This window comes from Lissotriton vulgaris, chromosome 6, assembly GCF_964263255.1.
Source record: "Lissotriton vulgaris chromosome 6, aLisVul1.2, whole genome shotgun sequence".
In the NCBI taxonomy this organism is placed as follows: domain Eukaryota; kingdom Metazoa; phylum Chordata; class Amphibia; order Caudata; family Salamandridae; genus Lissotriton; species Lissotriton vulgaris.
Window position 1 is genome coordinate 369,421,297 of NC_141694.1, and position 25,547 is coordinate 369,446,843.

The 25,547-nt window shown below is 45.1% G+C and overlaps 1 protein-coding gene across 2 annotated transcripts in view; it reads left to right on the plus strand.

Annotated features, from left to right (window-relative positions):
* Positions 1-25,547, plus strand: part of PXDN (peroxidasin) — a 582,246-nt gene that overhangs the window by 346,051 nt on the left and 210,648 nt on the right. For both annotated transcript variants that reach the window (XM_086926391.1, XM_086926392.1), the window contains one exon: positions 14,196-14,365. In XM_086926391.1, coding sequence (XP_086782517.1) covers positions 14,196-14,365 — 170 coding nt within the window. The remainder of the gene's footprint in view (positions 1-14,195; positions 14,366-25,547) is intronic.

Genomic DNA, 25,547 nt, shown 5'->3' on the forward strand with positions numbered 1-25,547 from the left:
TTAAAATCCCACACAGACACTCAGTTAGGACCGGGCTAACAAGCCTCCACTGGTTACCGGTCCGGCAGAGAGTTCTGTTCAAGGCGCTATGTATAGCCCACCAAGCCTTCTGGGACATGGGACCTATCATTACCCGTGACCTGATCACTCATTACATCCCAAATCGGAGTCTCCGTTCCAGCCAGACCCTCTTGGCAGTAGTCCCAAGAATAAAGATCTAGAACCGGCGGAAGGACGTTCATCTACAACGCAGCTAAGGCCTGGAATGCTCTACCACTTCATCTTAGAGCCACCCAGAACCTTACTATGTTCCGCAAACAACTGAAGACCCATCTTTTCACATCTGCTTGCTAATCCGCTATCTTTTCTCCCCTTCCCTGCTCTCTGTAGGTTCACGATTTTCCTAGCGCTTGGACGCCCACGGGCAACAACTGCGCTCTACAAATCCCCAAGTTTACAAGTTTAAAGAATATCAGTTAACATTAATGTGTGTTTGTGTAGGAAATTACTATTTTGTGTGTAATGCTGCTCCCAGGTTTTGCCCTATATGTAGCTTTAAAAGTCTATGCATTTTATCCCTGGTAACCAGGAGTAGAGGGCCTATGATTTCCCCTTTAAACATGGTTGCATTGGCTTATTCCAAATTGGCACAATTAACTTGTGTGTAAGTCCCTGGTATATGGTGTACAAAGTGCACCACGGCATGAAGGTTAAATGCCACTTGTGGAATGTAGCACATAGTGTGCAATCCACTAGAGTGGCTGTGCAAATTGACTTCAGGCCTTTTCTGTGTAGCCTGACTTCTGCAGTGGAAAAAATGCAGAGCGAGCTGTCAAAACAAAACTTTTTGATTGGTAAAGACCTCCCTTTGAAGTATTAGTAAATCACCCCAATCTAGATCTCATATACCACAAGGCAGGGTGCGTAGTATTTAAAGTAGGGGCCTGTATAAACTTTTTGCCACCATTCCCCTACAGTGATAAGGCCCTAGCAGATATTTACACTTTAAGGAAGCTCTGGCTGGCCCATAGACAAACTTCGGGAAGTAAGAATACATAATCAGCTTTCTTCAGGCTGGGATCTGCTAGAAACTTGATTAAACCACTCTTTAATATTTATTATAAGCTCAACTCAATGGTGAAGTCAGATATTTAATAACTATTAAGAAAAAGGAGTGGTGTGGCTCACTGGTTAGAGGCGGCAGACTCGGGAGCAGAAGTCGGCCGGGACCAGGGTTCAATTCCCGACGCGGCAGGGTCGTGGACTTAGGTCAGCGGACTCGATAATTCTCGCTTCAGTGCCTACTCTAATCAGGGGCCCCACTCGGCAACTCTGGGCATTAGCTTGCCTAATCTCCACAACGGCCCCTCCAACGCCGGGGATGCTTGGCTCCTCCTTGGGGACTCCCAGCAGGGACCATCCCACAGGGAAAGCCAGGACGGGTTCCCCAGCGTTACACAGCGCCAGGAAACCTCTGGGTAACAGTGCGCTTTACAAGCTCAAATATAATAATAATAATAATAATAATAATAATAATAAAGTGCCTTTAAGAAAGTTACCTTTTCCATTCCAGCAGCTCCTGGCTAATTTTCATTAGCTCTCCAGCATCTCAACCAGGATTAGTCCTGATGAGGTGTGAAAACTGCCTCCAGAGCAGAGATAGACAGTGGCTTGGATGTGGGAAGGTGTTTCCTTCCCCTTGCATGAAGGTCCGTTGGGATGGAACAAATAATTTACTTTGCTTCAAAGGGGCCTCCCCTGTCACAAACAAAGTTAGGTGATACCTGAGAAGCTTTTGGTTGTCCTCCCAGTCAGGTAGTCACTAACACTTTGGAGGAAAGCAGTCCCTACAACTGGTTTGACGTGACCACAGAGGAGGGGACTGCTCAACACACTGGCCATTCCTCTGGTTGGGCACGCAGGTTCTGCACAAGAGGCGACTGGTTTCTCTATCTTTGATTTTGAGAGTGAAAGACATTATAGGATGTTTTGCAGTTCGGCAAACAGGAACTGCTGCAAATGTGGGTAGGATTACCCCTGGTAACTTTTACCCCATTCATTCGTGTCGGCCTATGAGTTCCCATCACCCACTACCTCGTTTAAGTCATAAATGTGATACCCCCAGGCACCCTCTTCAGAACACTTGGGGCATGTGGAAGAACAGAAGAGTACTGGACTGGTTTTCATTCACCTGATATAGGCCATGAGGGACTGGACCTGCTCCCTTTTGAACCCAGGGTAAAGAAGTGGATTCTAAGACTCAATTAGCTTAACTACGGGACTACAACAAGCTGCTGGAATGAGTCTTGACCCAAAGTGCTGCTGAGCTGCAGAAAAAAAATAACTAAATAAACACACGGAGAGATTGGCAGTGAGGGTGAGCTTTATAGGTCTGTGGAAGCCAAAATATAACTTGTGTTCTATACACAAGATCAGTTTTGAATCCCTCTCTTTCAGCCATTGGATTGTGTGGGAACGCTCGCTTTCGCCACTGTTTTGAGACTGTTAATCAAATATTGGATCATCTGAGAGGTGTATATCTAAACTCCATCCTATTGGAGATTTAGAGAGTTAGTCAAAATAGTGTTTCCAAGAGACTCTGAAGTAGTCATGCCCTGCCGTAAAGGTGCATTAATATCAGTAGCGGCAGAATATGAGTAGATTCAATTTATTCTAGTGCACCGACAGGACTGTAGTTGGGTTTGTGTTTTGGTCTTGCTACAACCTTTGTGAGGCGCATGCAATTCAATGGGAAGACTAGACTGCCCATGTTCGACTTGCAGGTTAGCTTTTGCTGTGACTGTCCAGGCACAATGATGAAGGGAAGTAGAAGTGGTGAGGTGTGGCCAGCTGTGGTAAGATTTATTTACCAAGTTGCATTTGATGTGCATTTGATCATTGATACCATTTGAAAGTTAACGTCATACTTCTCAAATATTAGTGTAATGTGTAGAAGGGGCTGAAGATCCTGGAGATGTCTGTCCTCTTACAATAGGCTAGTTTGCTAGTAACCAGATGTCCAAAATGGGAGACCCCTAACCCATTAAAAAAGTAACGTGAGTCAAGATGGTGGAGAGAGCTGGTAACAGGATATGTTGGACAATCCTAAATCCTAATAGATACACATATTGATAGATCACAAGTTTTTGCAAGACAATGTCCAATTTATTAATCCAAGTCATTCACTTCACTGAATCTGTATGTATTATATGCACAAATATATTGTATGCTACTTTATTTATGGTAAATGTTGCTGATCCTGGACTACTATCTATCTATTGATAGTGCTTCTTTGATGTTTGAACCTTGTCACGTCTATTATTTTGTAACTCAGAAGAAACTTCGATTATCTTAATATGTGATCACCTTTTTGTCCACATTTGCAATTTCATATTGGTTGCGATTCAACACTTGTTAATGGGGCATGCAATGCATTCTTTTGCTTTTCATATTGGAAATTGAATTCTGTTCACACTGGGGATTATTTTGGTGCTTGGTTTTATACTCCTGTTTTACTCCCAGCCTTGAAAAAGTCCAGGCCTGCACGCCACAAGGGGCGAAATACATGTGGACTGTACTTTCTTGCTTTTCACTTTGACTTGCCAAAATGACTTCGATCCAGGCATTGGACTTTGTCTTGCAAAAACGTGTGATCTATCCATATATCTATCCATTAGGATTTAGGATTGACCAATATATCCAGTTACCAGCTCTGTTCATCAGCTTAATTCACATATTTCTCAAATATTTCAGAAAAGCCTCCCTTGTTGACCAATCTTAAGTCCAGATTTGAGGCGGTTTGATAGTGGGCAGGAGAGTTAATGAGAGTAAACACACAACAAAGTATGCATAGTGGGAGTGTGTTTGCTGTGTGTGCTTGATATTGTACTACATGTTCCTATGTAATTTCTCCACTTGAAGACTTTTGCAGTAATATGTGTGTAGGAAGAGGAATGCCTGCTTTATTGCTTGCCTTTTAAATAGGGCTTAGGTTGTTTCAGCCTTTTTTTCAGTTTAAGTTCTGGGGTGCACAAGATCAGGAGATGGAATCTGTGTTTGTGTCCTTCTTGGAAAAGAGTTCAGTTTTTAGGTCAAGCCTGGGCAGCACATGCGCTGCTCTCTGAGCCGTGCTGTATTGGAGTATGTTCTTGAAGCCATGCCCAATCTCCACCCATATTCATCATTGGCTTTTGTCATAGTCCTTCGTAAATACTGGCTTCTGATTCCTTATTAAGTTTGTTAGTTCCTCCGTAGTACCATTTTAAATATGCTGTCGCTTCTACACACAAATGCCTGGGTGTAGGTGAAATTAGGCGGCGGCACCCACCTTTCCTCGATAATTCCCACAACAAAAGCACTGAAACAGGGCTGTATGCTCGCACCAACCCTTTTCAATCTATACATGGCCGACCTTCCAAAGGTGCTTGACGCCTGCAATTTCCATTCACCCAGGATAGGAGGAAAAACATTTATGCAGACGGCGTAGTTCTGCTTAGTCATAATTACGTCGGTCTCCAAACATCTACTGACCGAAATGCAGGACTACGCAACAGAAAACAACTTAATAATAAATCTGAGTAAGACTCGGACAAGGTCAATAAACAACAAAAAGAAACTACAGAGGAATTGGTTCCTGGGCGGCACTAAACTCGATCCAGCTCACAAGTACAAGTACCTAGGAGTCACATTCGATGAGGTAGGGTTGTTCAGGCGCCAGAAAGAGGAAATAAGAAGGAAAGGTCTGTTGAACGCTTCAACAATGAAAGATCTAGCAAATAAATTGATGGGGCAGACAATGACCCCGCTCCTGAAGGTAGTCCAGGCTAAACTTCTCCCGTTGATTGCTTATGGCAGTGAGGCAATGTTTGGAAGAGACGCTAAGGATCTGAACAACATGCGGATCAAAGCCTATAGAACTATGTTCTGTCTTCCGCCCTACACATCACCTGCTCAAATAAGGTTGGAGTTTGGTCTTCTACAACAAGTCTGGCGCCTACATCATCTGCTGGAATAAGATCAGAAGTGCCACTATCAATACGCTAAGTTACTTGCTGTGGCCCGACATACAGCACAGGGAGTCCACCCAAGCTAGAAGCTACCTTCAGTTAGCCCTGGAATCTACCAAACTCACGGGGCTCCGGGATGTGCAACTTGGATAATTGAACTTCAAAAAACTAGTCTGGAAAAAGATAAAACAAATTTCCTTGGTGGAGGTCAAGGCAAGCTTCTCAAATAGATCACATGCTTGGATGACCCTTAACTCCTACAAATCACTTTGCACCACAATCATTGTTTAGCGAGGATTATGCCAAGGCCATAAAAATGAACTTTTTAAGGCACAGACTGGGGATCTTACCGTGTGCGCAGTATCTCCCACCATGGCTGAGGACAATAGCACAAGACACGTGCTGGCTGTGTAACATCAAGAATGGTGACATTCTACACCTAATTTGCTTATGCAAGGAACTGCACCAAGCACATCAACAGCTTCTAAATGAACCTCTTAAACAGAAAGGCATCTGCACCAGGAATCAAGAGGTGCTGGCCTGCTTAAACCCTGAAAACACCTAACTGAACTGCAGATTGGTAAAATGGCTGAACAGAAAATGCCTACAATACCAAAACATGCTCCATAAAGCTTTGCTGTCGTAGGCTGCCCAGGAGATGGAAAGAGACCCTAGCTGGATCACACTAAGGATTTATTACCAGCAGCACAGGGATAATCCTTGCAATAGGTCGAGACAATTTGAACAACATACTTAATACGATTTGACAAATGGGCAAGCATGGCTGAAGCAAAACAAAAATCTTTGTCTGCACCTCACAGCATCCAGCGAGCTAATGACATTCACTTACAACTAGCTCTGATTTTAAATTGTAAATAATTTTCTACCCTGGGTTTTAACTGCTTTTATCCGAATATTTTATTTCATAATTACAGCAAACAAAAAAAAGGGCAGCTATGGCGGATGAAATCATATTGAATGTCTGTTTAAAAATGTAACTGCTTTTATCCGAAGATTTTTCCTTTATAATTAAAACAACAAAAAATGGCAGCTGTGGTAGATGAAATCATACTGAATGTCTGTTAAAAAATGTTTTATTCTTTAAGTGTCAATATTGCAATGGTTTTTGTTAATTATACAAAAAATAAAGAAACTTGGATTCCAAGAAAGTGCATACAAACAAGTCTCCAGATACATTTACTTAACTAGCCTATATTTTTAATTCCACTTTGCCCCGTATTCTAGAGCATAGCATTGCCCAAAGTGCAAGTACAAACAATATAATAGTTTATAGCAGCCCCATTATTGAGGTGCAACATTTCAATAAGGTACATATCTGAAGTCTCTACAAGCTTTTAGTTATCTTAACCATATTTCAATTATCAGATTCACCTATTATTCTGGGACCGAGCAAGGCAAATCTATCCCTCCCTTTGATCCCCTCAATTAGAAAAATATTCCTAGATTTCCACTCCTTTCTTTTTGGCTTTATATCCCCTTCGCTTATATATAGCTTTCTCAAGGCTGTCTGTGCTCAGCAAGCGAGCTAGGCAATGATGAAAGTTGGGGGGTTAGCATCTAACCAAGCTGAAGCTATAACAAGTCTGTATATCGCCATTGCAATATAGCCCCACCTTTGTCTCTACCCAGGTTGTTTATTCCAAGCATTATTACCTGAGGGGTGACTTTCACCTGTACCCGTACTTTTCCTGCAGAAAGATCTCTATTTCTCTTATAAGCGGGATAAGTTCACTGCAGGTAGCGAACATATGCACCAGACCAGCTTTATATTATGGAACCTTGGAAGGAATACGCCTTTCCCCTCCCCATTTAGCGATTCGATATGGCGTATAATATAATTTAAAGCATATTTTGTTAAATTGTGCTTGGAGATTAGCAGGCATTAAAATCCCTAGGGTAACGCTAATTGAAAATCAAAATCTGAAATTCCCAGCAGCTTTTGCCACTTTGTTGAGCAGATCATCTTTCATATATTTATTTAATAGTGCATATAATAGTCCAATCTTCGGTGCCGCCACTAGTTCACAACTTTCATATTTCTCATGACCTCCTCCCTTATTTAACAGAAAATCCCTAACTTGTAGATATTTAAAAAGTTCCCTATTAGATAGGTCAAATTCCTCATTTACCTCCTCAAATGACATTAAACCACCTGAAGTGAAGAGACAGCCGACCTGTGTTATAGCAGAGTTTATCCAATTCTGAAAGTAATGATCATTAAAAATATCGGACAGATCTTTATTCTGTACAAAACGGTGTGTAATAATGTATTTTCGCTAGCCCGGCCAAACATCGGACCGAAGACCATACCCTAAAAAACACCAGAAGTGTCTTAAAACTTACTTTTTTGTAATACCCATAATTAAGCTGGCCCCATAGGCACCCTCTTACATTGTGGCTGCTCACTTTTACTTACGGGTAACTACCCCTTGAAATCTCCATTCCGGGAATCGCATTCAAATGGGCTGTATAATGTTTGATGGAGGTTGACCACCAATATAACCTACGGTTAGGTAGGGCCAAACCGCCACGCTCCTTGGGTAGGAATAGGAATTTAATCGCTCTTCTAGGCCTAGAATATGCCCATATGAAATGCATTTGAATTTTTTGAACTAGAAATTTTTAAAAATCAGGCGGATTGCTCTTAAAAAATATAAAACCTTGGGAAAGCAAACCATCTTGATTATATTTACTCTACCAATCAATGTACGGTGCAAATTATCCATTCCTTTTTCATTTCAGCAGCGCATGGTTCCAAATTCTCCTTGACTATCTCATCAATCTCTGCATCTATCACCACTCCCAAATATGTAATCTTTTTAACAACTCTTTTATCCGTACATGGTGCAAATTCGTTAAACACTATACGCGTTTTGTCCCTGTTCAAAGCATAGCCGGACACTAAGCTGAACATTTGAGCCTCCTTCTCAATTGCTCTCATCGCCATCTCAGATTGTGAGGTGACTAATGCAACGTCGTCATGAGCACTATTTTTTCAATGAGTTTCTCATACTGCAAGAGGTTTCTCATGCACAGTTGTGACCACCGGGTTGTTTAACTCGTATCAAATGGGAAGCACTTCAGAGGCCATGGAAGACAGAAGGGGGCAACTTGCGATGCCTTTAGGAAGGTCAAAGTTGCTTGATGTAAATTCTTCTAGATCTGGTGTGTTTATTTTCTGAACGAACATCTATGTTAAACATGAATATGCTTTAGATTTGCTCCTCCGCTCACTTGCTAAAAACCATGACTTCAACAAAGGGATCTTATCCGCTTTTCTCAATTTGTTCCTCTGTGAAATTAGTCCAAAGTTGAAAGAACTTCTTTGGCTGCAAATGTCTCATTAAACACACACTCCCGTAAGTGTGAACCCCACCGGAAGGTATTGGAGCCCTTAACTGAGCAGTTCTCCAGTTACAAAGTGGCAGCTTGCTGCGCTTTGCTCCTTGCCTCAGATTACTTGTAAAGGGTGTGCTTTCACCCCCAGCTTAACATTGCTCTTGCTCATTTGCTTTTCTCCCTCTGCCCACCACATTGCTCTGTCTATCTTTTACTTCCCTATGCCCTCTGTGCCACTTCACCTACCTTGCCCTCATTTTTTCTTCCCCACACCCGCAGCGTCAGTTTTGCTTCCCCCCCAGGGGCAGATAGGGGCAATAGCCCCCCAATCTTCCCCCCCCCCCCCCACCCGGGTGGGCAGAAAGCACACTATGCACCTGGGATTTTTTTAATGTATATAGGTGTGGGGGCTGCCTAAAATAGGCATGCCTATGTCCCCAACCCCAAAACATAAATTACACATTCTTTCTGCCCCCCCTCACCCAGGAGGCAGAGGGGGCAGAAAGCCCACTAGGCACCAGGGATTGTTTTGTTGAATCGTTCGGAGTGCCCAAAATGGGCATGCCAATACCCCCGCCTCTCCAAAAAAATAGCAACAGACTTTCTACCCCCTCAGGAAGCAGATGGGGGCAATAGTGCTGCAATATCAGCCCCCAGTAACAAAAGCAGTAGCAGTGCTTTTTACTAGCACGCCCCCCCCCCCCCCCCCCCCATGGCTGGTTGAGCAGCAATCTGGCAAGGCTTATTGCTGTTTCCAGTCCACCCTGCTTGGCTGGCAGTGTGCGGTGGTGGCGCTTGGTTGGCAGTGTGAGTGGATAGTGATTGGCATGGCTGTGTGCATAGATGGCATTTGGCTGGCGGTGTTCATAAATGACGCATGCCTGGCGGTGTGCAAGGATGGCGCTTGGCTGGCAGTGTATTTGGATGGCATTTGACTGTCAGTGTAAGTGGATGGCACTTGGCTAGTGGTGTGCGTGGATGGTGGTGTGCGTGTGCTGATTCTGCTGGTGGTGTGGCTTGCATGGATCCCCCAGCATTTTCTTACCCGGAATCCCCTGCAAACCTCAAATTTACTTACAAAGTCACATTTTCCTCACAGTTCTGTGTGGATAAGCTGTAGGATTACCACACAGGCACACATTTCCTACCACCCAGCATTCTCCTTTGTCTTCTGAGAAAAGTTATACCGCACTTGTGATTGGCATCAACCTGAAAACTTATAAATAAACTGCCCTTTTGGACCAGTTTTTTGACCCTACGTTGCCATAGGCACTTTGCCCATCCACACAAGTAAGGTATCATTTTTATTGGGAGACTGAGGGGAAAGGTGAGTGGTAGGAAATTTGTGCTGTGCAATGATTCCCCAACTTTCCCACACAGATATTAGAGGAAAATTTGACTTTTTAGGTAAATTTGAGGTTTGCAGCCGATTCTGGGAAGGAAAATATGGGGGGATCAATGCAAGCAACACCTCCGTTGACGTCCAATGGTGTCTAGTTTTCAGAAATGTTTGGGTTTTTTAGGTTCCCCCTAGATGTCTGCAAATCCGGGACCAAAGACACAGGTGCCCACCTATCTATCACAAAACAACTTGGGATTTCAAGGGGCTTAACTGGGCATTTGGCCCCGGGGTCAGTGGCCATCTAGGGAAACCTACCAATCCCTGACATTTCTGAAAACTAGACTCATGGGGTAGTCAAGGGAGGTATGGCTTGTGTGGGTCCCCCAACATTTTCCTACCCAGAATCCCCTGTAAACCTCAAAATTAAGCTGAAAAGTTAACATTTTCCCTCACATTTCTGAGATGGAAAGTTCTGGAATCTGCGTGCATCCACAAACTTCCACCCACCCAGCATTCCCCAAGGTCTCTCGATAAAAATTGTACAGCACTTGTGTGGGTGTACCCGCGACAGGCAAGCGCCCAAAACTTATTGTGGCAATATCAAAATTGCCTAACACAAAACAACCTAATTTTGCAGGGGGGCACCTTGGTTTTTGGTCCTGGGCTCGGAGGCCATCTAGAGAAAACTAACAAACCCAGACATTTCTAAACACTAGACACCCGGAGGAGTCCAGGGATGTGTTGCTTGTGTGGATCCCAGCATCCCCTGCAAATCTTACATTTAGCTGAAAATAAATCACATTTTCCACACATCAGTCTGGGATCATCGTGCAGGCACACATATCCTACCACTCAGCCTTCCCCTTGTTCTCGCAATAAAAATGATACCTCACTTGTTTGGGTGTCCAGTGCAGAATTACCTTAAAATGGCTTCAACAAATATAGTGCTTAATGTGCGCTGTGCTATCCCCATAATCCCTATGCTTTTGGCACTTCCCAGTCGCAGGCCCTTGGCCCACCGACACATGTGAGGTATTTTAAACAGGAGACTGAGGAGAATACTGAGTGGTAGGACATTTTGTCAATGTGATCCCAGCCAGAAATGTGAGGAAAATGTGATTTATTTTCGGCTAAATTTGAGGTTTGCATAGGATTCTGGGTAGGAAAATGTTGGGGGATCCATGCAAGCCATACCCCCTGGACTCGCCAGGGTGTCTAGTTTTCAGAAAAGTCTGGGTTTGGTAGGTTTCCCTATAGGGCGGCTGAGCCCGCAGCTTCAAACCCAGGTGATCCCTCTTGCAAAACCAATTTTGTGATAGGTAATTTTGGTGTCTCCAAAATACGTTTTGGGTCCTTACCTTCCACGGGCACTTAGGCCACCCACACAAGTGAGGTACTGTTTTTATCCGGAGACTTTGGGTAATGCTGGGGGGTGGAAATGTGTGGAGGCTCACAGATTCCAGTACTTTTCATCACAGAAATGTGAGGAGAATGTGTTATTTTTGACAAAGTTTGAGGTTTGTAAGAGATTTTGGGTAACAGAACCTTGTGAGAACCATGCAAGTCACCCCATCCTGGATTCACCTGGGTGTCTAGTTTTTAAAAATGTATAGGTTGCCATAGGTGCCAGCTGAGCTAGGGTTCAAAATCCACTGCTAAGCTCATTCCAGTAAAAGGGTCAATGATAACTGGAAACATTTGATGTCTCCATGTTGAGATTTGTGCCGTTTTCTGTTGCGGGCACCTGGCCTACCCACACAAGTGAGGTACCATTGCTATCAGGAGACTTTGATGAATGCTTGGTGCATAGAAGTTTCTGGATCCACTCAAATTCCAGAACTTTAAAGTTAAATTTGAGGTTTGCATTGGATTCTGGGTAAAAGAACCTGGTGAGAGCCACACAAATCACCCCATCCTGGATTCCCCTTGGTGTCTAGGTTTCAAAAATTTACAGGTTTGCTAGGTTTACCCAGGTGCCGGCTGAGCTAGGGTCCAAAATCCACAGCTAGGCGCATTGAGAAAAATGGTCAGTTTTCACTAGAAGAATGTGATATGTCCATGTTGCGTTTTGGGCCATTTCCTGTCGCAGGCACAAGGCCTACCCACATAAGCGAGGTACCATTTTTATCGGGAAACTTAGGGGAACTTTCTATGCATTTATGCCTTCCACATGTAAGACAATGTGTAAAAAAGAAGTCACTTTGAAAAATGTCCTATAATTTCACATGCTAGCAGGGGTACCCACAATTTCAGAGATGTGCAAATAACTATGCTTCTAATGTCTATTTTGTGTTCCCTTTTCAGAAATACATAGGTGTCCTTGATACCTATTTTTCACTCTTTATTTTTTACCTAATGAACTGCTGTATACCCGATACACAATGAAAACCCATTGCAAGGCGCAGCTCAGTTATTGACTCTGGGTACCTCTGTCTTTTTATGAACCTACAAGTCCTACATATCACCACAACCAGAGGGTCCAGCGGACGTAGTGGTATATTGCTTTAGAAGATGTTGCAGTTTAAAATGTTGGCACAAACCGCTGTTTTTTTTCAACTTTTTCAATATTTTTTTGTTCAAGTGTTAGTATCTATAGGAAAACCTTGAAGGATCTACCTTGCTAAATTCAGAATGTTGTTAATTTTTCAGAAATGTATAGCTTTCCAGGATCCATTATTGCTTTCATACTCATTTCTATCATTAACTGGAAGGAGGTTGAAAGCACAAAAAATAGTAAAAATAGGCTATGTCCCAGTAAAATGCCAAAACTATGTAGATCATTTTGTTTTTCTGACAAAGGTCTGCTTGTCCCTGAAAGCTGAGAAGATGGTGATTTCAGCACCGCAAACCCTTTGTTGATGGCATTTGCAGGAAAAAAAACTGACACTTTCTTCTGCAGCAAGTTTACCCCATTTTCCCAAAAGAAACCAACATGTTGCTGTATTTTGTCTAATTTCTGGGTCCCCTCCAGGGGAATCCACAAACCCTCGGTACCCTTAAAATCCTCAGGATGTTGGAAGAAAATTAAGCAATTTTTTTGTGGATACCTTATGTAGACAAAAAGTTACAGTGGCTTAAGAGCAAACTACCTCAAATAGCCTAAAAATTGCTTAGCACAGGAGGGGAAAAGTCCTAGCAGCGAAAGGTTTAAACAGGCATTTGGAATGCAATAGGTCTTGCATTTTCAAGAGTTTAAGCTATTGACATTGTTGATCACAATGCCTTTTATTTATGTTTTAAAAACCAAAACATAAATAAAATGCCTTGTCATTGCCAGTAGCTCAAACTTGCGTAAATGAGAGACTTATTGTACTGTAGATACTTGTTCCTGTTTGTCCATGCTTTCTGATTTTCTTTGTGTCTCCTTCACCATAATGGCATTACCTGCAAAGTAGGTAAGGCAGCACTACTGTTTGTATACTCACATTGTGCGTTTTATTGTCCGAGACTTCACTTTGCGGGAAGCTCACAATACTGGCTTGGGGTGCGGGAAACGGCCGCGTTGGCTTCAGTCTTTGCTCGTTTGTATCGTTTTCCACATATAAAACAGTAATTGGGCCTGGAAATAATTCACATTTTTAAAAAACGGTTGATATAGTAGAAAGCAATTGTGTAATCAGGTGATTAAGTCAATGTAATTGAGTCAGTGGTTGTGCTTTGGTGTTTTGAAGCATCTGCCTCTAAGACTGATGTAACCTGCAAGCATCATATGTGCATTAGCTCATCCATACAATCACTCACCCTTTTATCCACCCATCCTGGCATGCAGTCACTTACTCAACAATGCACTCAGCGATCCACCTATGCAATCATTAGTTATCCATCCTCTCTTTCACACATCCATTAGTGCACTCGCACTTCTCCCTGATTCCTGGCCCTTACCCACATTAACTCTCTCACCATCCCCAAAACCCGAAGCTCACTAATCAGCGAAGAGGCATTTACAAATATATAAAGATCTATATGTGTGATTGCATGTCAGTATAGCCAGAGAACCCTACTCATAGAGAAAACTTACAGTAGGTAAGTATCTACCTCTTCTGTCGTCATCAGATGATCTCTGTCAAACTGCGAATTATATAAATACAACGGTGATGCAAACGTGCAAAGAAAAGAAAGTAACACATTCAGAAATCTGCTTCAAATGTATTGCACACGTGTTGCTGTCAGTTCCTCAACCACGAATCTCATATTCTGTGTTCCATTAAAACCATATGTTTGAGAACCTTGTGGGTGAAGTAAGCTGTGGTCTTCTTGTATAAATAATATGGAAAATTAAGTGAAAGCATGTATATGCTTACATGTTAACTCTCAGATGCACCCTTTTCATTCAAGACATTTTTCAAGTGTGTTGTGCTTTTTGCCTTTTAAAGGCAAATATCACTGCATCACACTGCTATTCAAAACCTGTGTAATGTGTTTGACTTAATTCTTTTTTTAAAGTGGAAATGTGATGTGATTCGAAATCTTAAATTTTTTGTTTATAGTAATGAATTAAGCATGGCTGAGGATTCACGTATGGACTTGCTGGAAGATGGCACCCTTATGATTCAAAACACTCAGGAAACGGACCAGGGCGTTTACCAGTGCATGGCTAAGAATGTAGCTGGAGAAGTCAAAACTCATGAAGTTACCCTACGTTACTTTGGGTCACCAGGTAATTGCAATGCTGCAAACAGTGAACATGGATAAAATCCTGTAACACTGCATGAAAGGCACACACTCCACATTTAGTGGGGTGGGGTGGAGGGGGCGTTGAGGCTGTGGAAAGAGCTGATGCGTAAAACGGCAAGCATTATTAATAAATTGTTATAGCATCTCTTTTTTTCCTCCACATGAGATATCATCCACAGTGCAGACCAAACAGCAAAGGCTTGATTTATTAAATTACTCCTCTCTTCAAAGTGCTTTCTTGTCTTCATCCTCGATGTATAAGCTTGTCGTTACCACCTTTAACATTCAGTGTGGCAGAGGTTGTATTTTGGTATGTGTATTCTTTTGAATTTATTCCGAAAATTTATATTCTTTCTTTAGAGGGTGGGCTAAAAGGGTGATTGAGCCCCCTTTCTGAGATGGCCAGTTGGCCATGGGGATGGTTAGGGCACTAGCCTCTAATGTGATTTATGTGCTAATGCTTTTGGTGCTAGGAAATGTATTGTGTATAGTAAGTTTTACGCACCCTGTTTTGATACCTCTAAATATGGTTAATGATTATGAGGTTGTTTTACCTACTTTAGGTTTCTGTTAGGTAGATTATACTTCCCTGTGTGATTTCCGCCCCTAATGTGAGTTATGGTTAGGGTCTAAGGTAATAAGACTTGTGGGATGCTGTGCATGATGTAGTTTATGCCACAGACTGATGCAAAGTACAGTGATTACCAGTGTTTACTGGTTGTACGTATATGACCTATTTTACTTGTACGTGTTAGGATCTATTTTACTTTTACCTAGTTCACTTTGTGATGGTTCTGACAGTGGTCCCTGTGGCCCTGCCAGGTGTACATAATCCCTTGTCAATATTGCCCTGTGCCAGGTGGCGCAGTGTACATAATGTGATTATTTTAATGTGTTTTGAGAATACAAAGGCTATTTTTGATATAACCTTGTGTGGGGCTCCTTATATGGGGGGGCCTGGGATGTTGTTGCTGGTGGGTGCGTTCGCAAATGCTTTACACATTGCCTCCGGGATAAGCCTGACTGCTCGTGCCATGCTACCAAGGAGGTGAACAGGGGTTTTGCAGCGTGAATCTTTCTGGATTCACTATGCTGTGCATATTCCGCAATCTGGTGGTTGGGTCCGGAATCATAGTCTTTTTTTCTCTTTTTTTTTTGTAGCCCAGGTGGGCATCGACGTCCCACCATTTGGTGTACCTTCGGTGACGTCGGCATGCTTCCGGCGGAAGCTCCCACCCTTGGGCGCTATCTTCAGATTCTTTTTTCCGCCGTTGGGTCTGGATCGTCGTGTGAAGCTCCAGAAGTTTTGGAGGAGAAAAGGAGAAAATACAGCAACTTTTCGACAGAAAAGGCCTGAGAAGATTGGGAGAAGAAGACCATCAGAGAAGAGACGACGAAGAAGGGGAAGAACCTCGAGATCTTCGACGTCCTTCGGAGAATGCGCACACAGGGGGCCCCCTGAGCGCAGGGATGTACAAGACACCCTTTAAATTCTGCAGAAACTGCCACCACAAGTTCGCGCAGAAGGACCAGCACCCGAACTGCAACCTCTGCCTGCCAATCATCCACGAGAGCAAAGACTGCAGCGCCTGCTCCATCTTCAAGCCGAAGACATTCCGGGTTCGAGAGAAGCAGAGGATAGCTCACTACATGATGCAGGGCAAAGGCTAGGCCCCAACGCTTTACGAACTGGGCCTCTCCACCGACTACGAGGACAACATCGCCGAGGGTCCAGATGACTTCACGGTCGCAGAGACCGATAAGAAAACGTCTGACAAGGTAGGAGAGTCTACGACCACGAAAACCTCGACAGGGCCTCGAAAGCCCGAAGCAGACTCTCGAAAATCAGAGTCCAGAGCCTCGAAGGGAGCACCGGTGCCGAAAACCTCGACGACCGAAGCCGCACCCGCCGAAAAAGAGCCCAGCGGATCCTTTGAGAAGGACTCCTGGGCGCCGAAGACTGGCGAAATGCCAAGGTCGTCGAAGCAAGCCCCCGAAAAAGGGACTTCGACTTCGAAGGAAAAGGAGCCGAAAAAAGCTTCGACGTCGATGACGCCATCGAAGAGAGCAGCCAAAACGCTTGACGACTAGCAGGCCGCACTGTTGGAGAGGAAGAAAAGAAGGCTCGAGACCGAGATGGAGAACATCCTTCAGAGGAAGAAGGACTTCGAGGAAAAGATGAAAAGTTACAGGATCCCCTCGAAGCCAGCGACGGCTGTTGCTGAGGTGCAGGAGCACGAGGAGTATGACAACCAAGAGCCGCCGAAAACTCCGGAGCCCTCAGACAGGAAGAGGAAGAGGACCTCTATTGCACAGAGGGTGAATATGGGGAGCAACAGTCAAGCTATGGCTCAGGATCCTCAACGGCCCAAGACCAGGAATGGCAGGACATCGAGGCCGAAAACCCGGAGGAGGATGTGGAGACATACCCCTCAAGGCCTTCGCTGCCGGATGACATTGGAGCCTACAATGAGGTCGTCAGGAAGGCAGCAGCAGCTTATGGGGTTAAGCTGGAAGAGGAGAAGCCTAAAGCAGACTTCCTGCTGGAAACATTGCTCCCAAAGCAGACAAGAAGCCAGTTCTTGCCCATGCTGATAAGTATCATAGACCAGGGGAAGGAAGCGTTCAAAGACCCGGCTACATGCATATCAGTCACACAGAGGACAGAGAAGAGATACAAATTCTCCTCCCAGGACCCTGCTTACATCAAGGGGTCCGTCAAAGCAGATTCAATAATCGCTGCAACGGCCAGAAGAAGGGCCAACGTCCCAACAACATCTGGGCCACCACCTGACAAGGAAAGCAGGAGGATGGACCTGACGGGCAGAAAAATTGAGAGGAACGCCGCAGTGCACTGGCAGATGGCTAACTCCAACGCCCTCCTGGACAGGCATCAATACCAGCATTGGGAGGAGATCGGCCAATTGCTCAAGCACCTCCCGGAGCAATACCGTGAGAGGGCATCACACCTTGTGGAAGAGGGGAAAAGCATTGCTAACTCATGCCTGAAGAAAGCCTTGGATGGGGCTGAAACATCCAGCAGACTGATGGCTGTAGGCATCACAGAGAGAAGGCAAGCCTGGCTCAGGATCTAAGGCTTCAAAACTGAGGTTCAGAACAACATCATGAACACACCTTTCAATGGAGAAACACTGTTCGGAGCCCCAGTTGATGAGAAACTCACCCAATTGAAGAAAGACAACAAGACGGCAAGGTCCATGGGGGCCCTGCAATCCAGGGGTATGAGAAGAGGCACCCCTACACGGAGGCCGAACAGAAGGGGTGGAAACCAGCAAGGACAATCACACCGAGGCGTTCCACCAGGGTCAAAAGAGTGACGACCAAGGTCACCAGGGCCAGCAGAAGCAAACTGGAACTATCAGAACAGCGGCCAGTCCTTTTGAGGGAGAGGAAACGGATGGGGCCAGAGAAGGAGAGGTGGTGAACAACCCCCCTCTAAGTGACTTCACACTGAAAAAGGTGCTCACCCACTCAAACCCTCTGAGGGAGGAGCACGGGAAAACTAAGAGGAGAGGGCTACACGGACAAGACACAAAAGAACATGTAACACCAGTAGGAGGCAGGCTGAGATTTTTTTCTCCAGGAGTGGAGAAAATTAACCACAGACAAGTGGATACTCAACATCATACAGTTTGGATACTGCATAGAGTTGGAAAAGAGACCACCAAACAGAAAGCCAAAGAAAAGAGAGCACTCGGGAAGAGAGCTGCAATTGCTCCAAGAGGAAGCTCAAGAACTCCTCCTCAAAGAGGCCATCAAACCGGTCCCTTTCAAAGAACGGAACAGGGGAGTGTACTCCACTACTTCCTGGTGCCAAAAGTGGACAAAAGCCTAAGACCCATCCTGGATCTACGGTTCCTAAACAAATATGTAAAGACTCAAAAATTCAAGATGACGTCCGTACAAGAGGTCATCCCACAGATAAAGGTCGGGGACTTCTTGTCCACAGTAGACCTCAAAGATGCGTACCTGCACATCCCCATGAACAGGCAGCACAAGCACATGCTAAGATTCACAGTAAACAAGGATCACTACCAATTCACAACCCTGGCATTCGGTCTAAAGTCCGAACCAAGGGTATTAACCAAATGCCTCACAGCAGCGGCAGCACATCTGCGAAGAGAGGGGATACACGTGTATCCCTACCTCGACGACTGGCTCATAAAGGCAAGCTCTTACAGGACATGCAAGGATCATGCAGAGCAGGTCACAACAACGCTAACAAGCCTGGGATTCTCCATACACTGGGGAAAATGCTCGATGGAACCGGAGCAAGTAAAGATCTTCCTGGGAACTCAAATCAACACCTTCCAATGCAGAGTGTTACCCAGCGAAAAGAGGACACTCAGCCTACTGAGGGAGAAACGTCACTACCAGAAGGGGCGAGCTCCGACAATGCGCAAGATCTTGGGAATGATGGCGTCATGCATACACCTGGTCCCCAATGTACGCCTACAGATGAGACCACTCCAAGAGTGGCTGCAACAGCAATGGTCACAAGCTACAGGAAGTTGGGAGGACTCGTGGTTGTAACGCACAAGGTGCGGGAAGAAATGGAGTGGTGGACCAAAGAGAGGATAACAATAGGGAAGCCTCTAACGCCACTGGACCAAACCGTGACCATCACCACAGACACATCCCAGAAGGGATGGGGCGCACACATGAACAGGCTCAGAGTGAAGGGTCTGTGGAGCCCAGCGGATGCGGTCAGACAAACTGCGTTACTTGTGATGGTGGAACATCTCCGGGCAAAGTTGGATGCTGGTCAAACGGCGGCGCTTATTTTGTTAGATCTTAGCGCCGCCTTTGATACGGTAGACCACAGCATCCTCCTACGTCGGCTCGAGGAGACTGGCATTGGCGGTCAGGTGCTGCAATGGTTCCGCTCCTTTTTAGATGACCGCTCCTTCTGTGTTGCCATCCCTCCCTTCAAGTCCAACTTTCAACCACTGGCCATGGGGGTTCCGCAAGGGTCCTCGCTGAGTCCCACGTTGTTCAATCTTTACGTGAGACCGCTGGCTGATGTCGCTAGGCAGTGGGGCCTTACCTTGGTCTCATATGCCGACGACACTCAGCTGGCGGTTACCCTCAGCGGGGATGCGGAGATTGAGGCCCCCAGGTTTCAGTCCGGACTGAAGGCGGTGGCTAGTTGGCTGACAGGCAACTGCCTTCAGCTAAACGCCACTAAAACAGAGGTGATGGTCGTCGGGAAGGGAGTGGAGCTGTGGGGTGACCACTGGTGGCCCTCAGAGTTGGGACCTACTCCGATCCCGGTATCGGAAGTGAAAAATCTGGGGGTATGGCTGGATGCGGGCCTCTCTTTTGTAGGCCATACTAAAAGAACCGCGGCCTGTTGTTTCGGTCTCCTGAGGGGCTTGAGACCTGTTCTCAAGTTCTTTGATGCCCCGACCAGGCAGTTGGTGATCCAGGCTACTATCATCTCCCGCCTGGATTACGCCAGCTCTCTCCTGGCTGGGGCCAACCAGGCTGAACTAACCCGCTTACAACGGGTTCAGAATGCTGCGGCGAGGGCGATTGTTGGTTTGCCCAGATTCTGCTCAGTAACAGGTGTCCTTCGCTCCCTACACTGGCTTCCGGTTAGGAAGCGTATCCTCTTCAAGGTTTTGTGCCTTGCTTTTAAAATCTTGAGAGGTACAGGCCCGGAAATCCTGTCGAGTTGTCTGTCTTTCTATGTCCCTGCCCGTAGCCTCCGCTCTCAGGGTCTGGCCCTTGCGGTGGTTCCCAGATTCAGGCTTAGCCGTATGGGGGGCCGCTCGTTTAAGGTAATGGCTGCGTCAGCATGGAACTCCTTGCCTGTTGAAATCCGCTTGCTGGAGGACCTTCTGACCTTTCGGAGGGCGATAAAAACTTTCTTGTTTTAGCTGCTTCTTAGTTTCTGTTCTTAGCCTGTTGTTGTGTTACGTGCTACCTTGTCTCTGCGCCAGGACGCTCCTTGGCTGGAGTATCTGTGCGCACAATAAATAGTCGTAACATAACATAACATAACATAACACATCAATTACCTGGAGCTGAAAACCGTGTTGCTTGCCCTCAAGGCCTTTCAGAAGCAGAAGGTGCTGATACAGACAACACCATGCAATGTTTTACATCAACAAGCCGGGGGGAACTCAATCATTCCCTCTGTCAAGCTTGGCACAGGAAATCTGGAGATGGGCAATACCACTCAAAATAGACCTGGTAGCCATACATCTGCCAGGGAAGGACAATGTAGAAGCGGATTGGCTCAGCATGCAGACTTCAGCATCCCACGAGTGGGAACTCAACATACAGGAAACAGAGAGACTATTCAGGAGGTGGGGCACTCCAACAATAGACCTGTTTGCAACACGCCAGAATGCACAATGCCAGTACTTTGCATACAGACAACCAGAGGCACTATCCCAGGGGAATGCCCTATGGATAAGCTGGTCAAAAACATTTGACTGCGCTTTTCCCCCCGATACCACTGATCCCCAGAGTTCTCAACAAATGCATGACGAGCAACATGACGTTCATCCTGGTGGCACCACAATGGATAATGGAGATGGCGCAGGGTCCCCCCCACAAGTACTCAAAAAGAAGAGACCTACTCTCCATGGAAAACAGAGAAGTTCTACACCCAAAACCGGAGAGCCTCAGCCTCTCAGCTTGGCTCCTGAGGACTAAGAGTTCGCACATCTAAAACTACCAGAGAGCACCCTGCGGGTGCTGCGAGAGGCAAGGAGGCCCAGCACACGCAAGTGCTATGGGGAAAAATGGAAAAGATTCACTCAATGGTGCTGCAAGAAAAAACTCCATAGAAAGCTGACCAGGGAATCAACGGTGCTAAGATACCTCACGCACCTAATAAAAGCTAAGCTAAGCTCATCCTCGCTGACGGTACACCTGGCAGTGATTGTGGCATACACAAGAGGGGAAACAGGGAAAAGCTTCTGTACATCTCAAGTAGTAAAAAGATTCTTGGAAGGAGCTAAAAGAATAGCGCCGCCAAAGAGGATGCCGCCGCCGGCATGGAACCTCAATGTGGTACTGACAGAGCTCATGAAAGCACCTTTCGAACCCATCCACAAGGCAACACTACAAATGCTGACAATGAAAGCGGCCTTTCTGGTAGCAATCACCTCGCTACGCAGGGTGAGCGAGCTCCAAGCACTAAACTTGCAAGAACCCTACATCCAAATACATAGTAACAGGGTCTTGATGAGAACGGACCCACACTTCATGCCAAAGTTGGTGTCACGTTTCCATATGAATCAGAGTATTCAAATTCTTAGCTTCTTCCAGAACCCCACAACAAGCGCTGAGAGGGCGCTCCACACTCTAGACGCAAGAAGGGCAGTGATGCACTACATTGAAAGGACGAAGGAACACATGAAGACAAAACAGTTCTTCGTATCATTCGCAAACAGTCACCTTGGTAGACCAGTGACTAAGAACACCATAGCTCGATGGATCACACAAACGATACAATTCTGCCTCAAGCAAGCGGGGCAGGAGCTAACAGGAGTGGCACAAGCCCACTCAACCAGGAAGAAAGGAGCAACAATTGCCTTTCTGGCCAACACACCAATTCAGGACATATGCCTGGCGGCAACATGGGCTTCAGTGCACACGTTCACTAAGCACTATTGCGTGGATGTACAGATGAACAAGGAAGCACAAGTAGGACAAAGAGTGCTTCAACATATATTCAACAACCAACGCTTATCTTCCACCCAGCCGCCACAAAAGTAACAAAACCGCTACAAAATCTATGCACAGCATAGTGAATCCAGAAAGATTCACGCTGCAAAACGAATATTTTCCTACCTATCGGTGTAGTTTTGCAGCTTGAAGAATTTTCTGGATTCACTAGCGAACCCACCCGCCTCCGCCAGAAAGATGAGGCTGGAGAAGGAGGTGGAATCACATGGAATAGAAAGCAAATTGAAGCTTACAAGATACATGAAAAGAAATAAGTTGAAAAAAGGATTAACAAACATAGCCATGGATTCACTACAAGAACAAAAAAAAAAATCCGAAGATGGCGCCCAAGGGTGGGATCTTCCGCCCGAAGCATGCCGACGTCACCAAAGGTACACCAAATGGTGGGACGTCAACGCCCACCTGGGCTACGGAAAACATTTTTTTAAAAAGAGAGAAAAAAGACGACGATTCCGGACCCAAACACCAGATTGCGGAATATGCACAGCATAGTGAATCCAGAAAGATCTTCAAGCTGCAAAACTACACCGACAGGTAAGAAACTATTCGTTATCTTTGGAGTGTAACTCCCTTGCCCTAACTAGAATGGTGGTCTCTGCCTAGCTTTAGCGCACGCCTCAGCCAACCAGAGATCCCATTTCTAACATTACCACATTTCCTACAGCATACAAAATGCTGGAGTCTCCCATACCTTGCAAAATACATGTATAGCAGATCTTTAACAGTTCAAAACTCATGATTATTTTTATACCTGGGCCCATTTTTTGTCACAGTCCAACCCTGAGTAGCAGTCGTATTCCAGCTATTTCCTCATCTGGAAAAATGATGAGGCCTCTGGCCTATCTTGAAACTTTAATCCTCAATTCCTTCCTGCAGAAGGACACATTCAAAATGATCACATTGGCTCTGATCCGTTTTGGCCTGGACCTGGAAAACTAAATGGAGTCCTTTGACTTGTAGGATGACAATTTTCATATACCCTTGCTCCAGTTCCACAGGCTTTACCAGAGGTTCAAGGTCAGCCAGCTGCACTCCCAGTGTGCTATGTTCTTCTTCGGCCACAACAGCTACTCTTGGGTGTTCACAAAAGTAATGACGTTGTAGTAGTCCAGCTTCGGGGGGTCAAGAGTCAAAGTTCATATTGCTGGTTAAAGTGAATACATTATTTAAATCTGCAGTCCTATTATGCTGTTAATAGATAAAGGATGCTGAAACAAAAGTACAGTAGTTTATATATCCGAAGAACAGAGGTGTTTTAGGGAGGTCTGGGGAAACATTTATGAGTTGTAAAGACTGTGATTGGGTGGTCTGGTTTGAGCATGATAGATAGCAAGGAAAATGCTTGCACTGTACAGTTTCAAAAAACTCTTTTGGAAAATGTAAGTAGTTCTGTTAATGTTCCAATTACTTTTTCACATTGGGGTGACGAAATTAAAGCAGTGTTCATACTCTGCAAGGCGGTACTCTCGCCAGGACCTCCCATTACGTTGCTAACCATGAGTAGCCGTACTATAAGCCCAGTGTCGTCGAGGGGTACCTTGTGGCAATAGGGAGGTGGGGACTTATCTCCTTTTTAGGAGGGAGATGATGTATTAACCACCAATCATTTCCATGACAACATACGGACACAGCCAGTATAGCTATCTGATTGATGAATTTTATTTTCATTGTTGCATGCTGAGCGACTCGAACTTTTGTTGGTCCTAATGAATGCCTAAGAACTCCTGTTGGAGTCTAACATAGGCAGAAACAGGTTGACCTCTATGGGGGTATATTTGCTCTGAACCCCCAGTCCTCCTAGTTTTTAACCCTATCCAAAGGTACCACCGAATAAAACTATTGGGCCCCTGAGGTAGTTTTTTTTCACTGATTTTGTTTTTGCAATCAGCCCCTCACTCACCCCTTTGCTTAGGGTTATCCCCCACCCTAAAACACCTCAGCTCCTCTCTACCCACCCCATTCTTTAGTGGAGATTTGCAGCCCACATCTGGGACCTTGTGGGTACGTTGTGAGGAGGGAGCCCAATGATAAAGCATGTCACCTTTGGGTGAGTGAGGGTTCTCGTTCTCATAAAGGATCATTTTTTGCTTTCCTTTTTTCTTTCAATACACAACCTCCGGCTCACGAAAGATGTATTTTTTGTGAGTTTCATTTATAGACTGGGATTAGTACGTTCTCTTTTTGGATTGTATCCCTTGGAACCCTAGTGTATGTTTTTACTTTACTTCAAAGCTCCCGTCTAAGTTACATGATTTGGTACTTTACACATAAAGTTTTCTCCTTCCTTTACTTCAAGAGGAAAGTTGATTTTACATGTAATGTAACTGTATATGTTTGGTTACTATTGTAAGTTTACCAGTTAGCTGCACTGAGGGCATGAGATTCCAGAATACTCATATTATTCTGATTTATTTTCACTTGCGAGTAGTTCCATTACCAAGCACTTTCCTGTGCAGTCATGGGCTTTCACTTTTAATAACCTCGAAACTTTGCTGTCTTGGAACCTAAGTTTAATTTCTGTCATGTTAGCATCACAAGAGCCACTTCAACAGTGGCTTGGAGGTTTCTTGGCCTCTTAGCCTTGTGCATCCACTTTGTCACATCCGGGACCTTCAGTGAAACCTGAAATCTGTTGTGGGTCTCAGTGTCAAGGTCTCTGAGATGATGGCCTGAGATCTGCAGTGGTAGATAAGTAATCGCAATTTGTCCTCCAGCAGGCCACGCCCCTCCTCCACTGAGAACTGCCTATTGTGACGGAAGCATTGCTTCAGGGTTGGGAGGATTCATCTGAGGGAAGTATAAATCAAGGGCCTCTGGTCTCCTGTGGAGAACCAGCTCCACATCAACCTGTTTGAGCTACGGGCTATCATTTTGGATTGAGGTGACTGGAGCACTGGAACATGTTCGCCAATCACCTGGCAGGTTCCCTGGATGACAGGGTGGACAAACTGAGAACATTTTATCTGATTGGTGATAAATGCCAACCTCTCAAAATTATATCTTTCCATAACCATTGAGAACAGTGTCAACAGTTTTTTGCGTTGAAGTAACTACGGAAGCACTCCTTAGGAGACTCATTCTGGTTGAATTGGAACAAGTGACTCTGCACACCTTTCCACCTCGAGCTCTCCTGAATTATGAAGAAGATTAAGCATGACTAGGCCTAAGTCATCCTAATTGCCCAGTTTGGGCCAGGAGTGTGTGGTACTCAGAACTTCTAAACATGAGCATCTGCCTTTTGATTAGGCTTCCACCTTGGGATTACTCCCTGTCTAAGAAACATGGCAGGGCCCCCCACTCAAACCCCCTTAACTTACATGCATGCATATTGAACACTGACAATTCATTACATTCTATTTGCTATTTGAAGAGGTTGATGTCATCACTTACAGATGCACTTTCACGACCACTTACAAGTGAAGCAAGCTGTCTGATGTTTT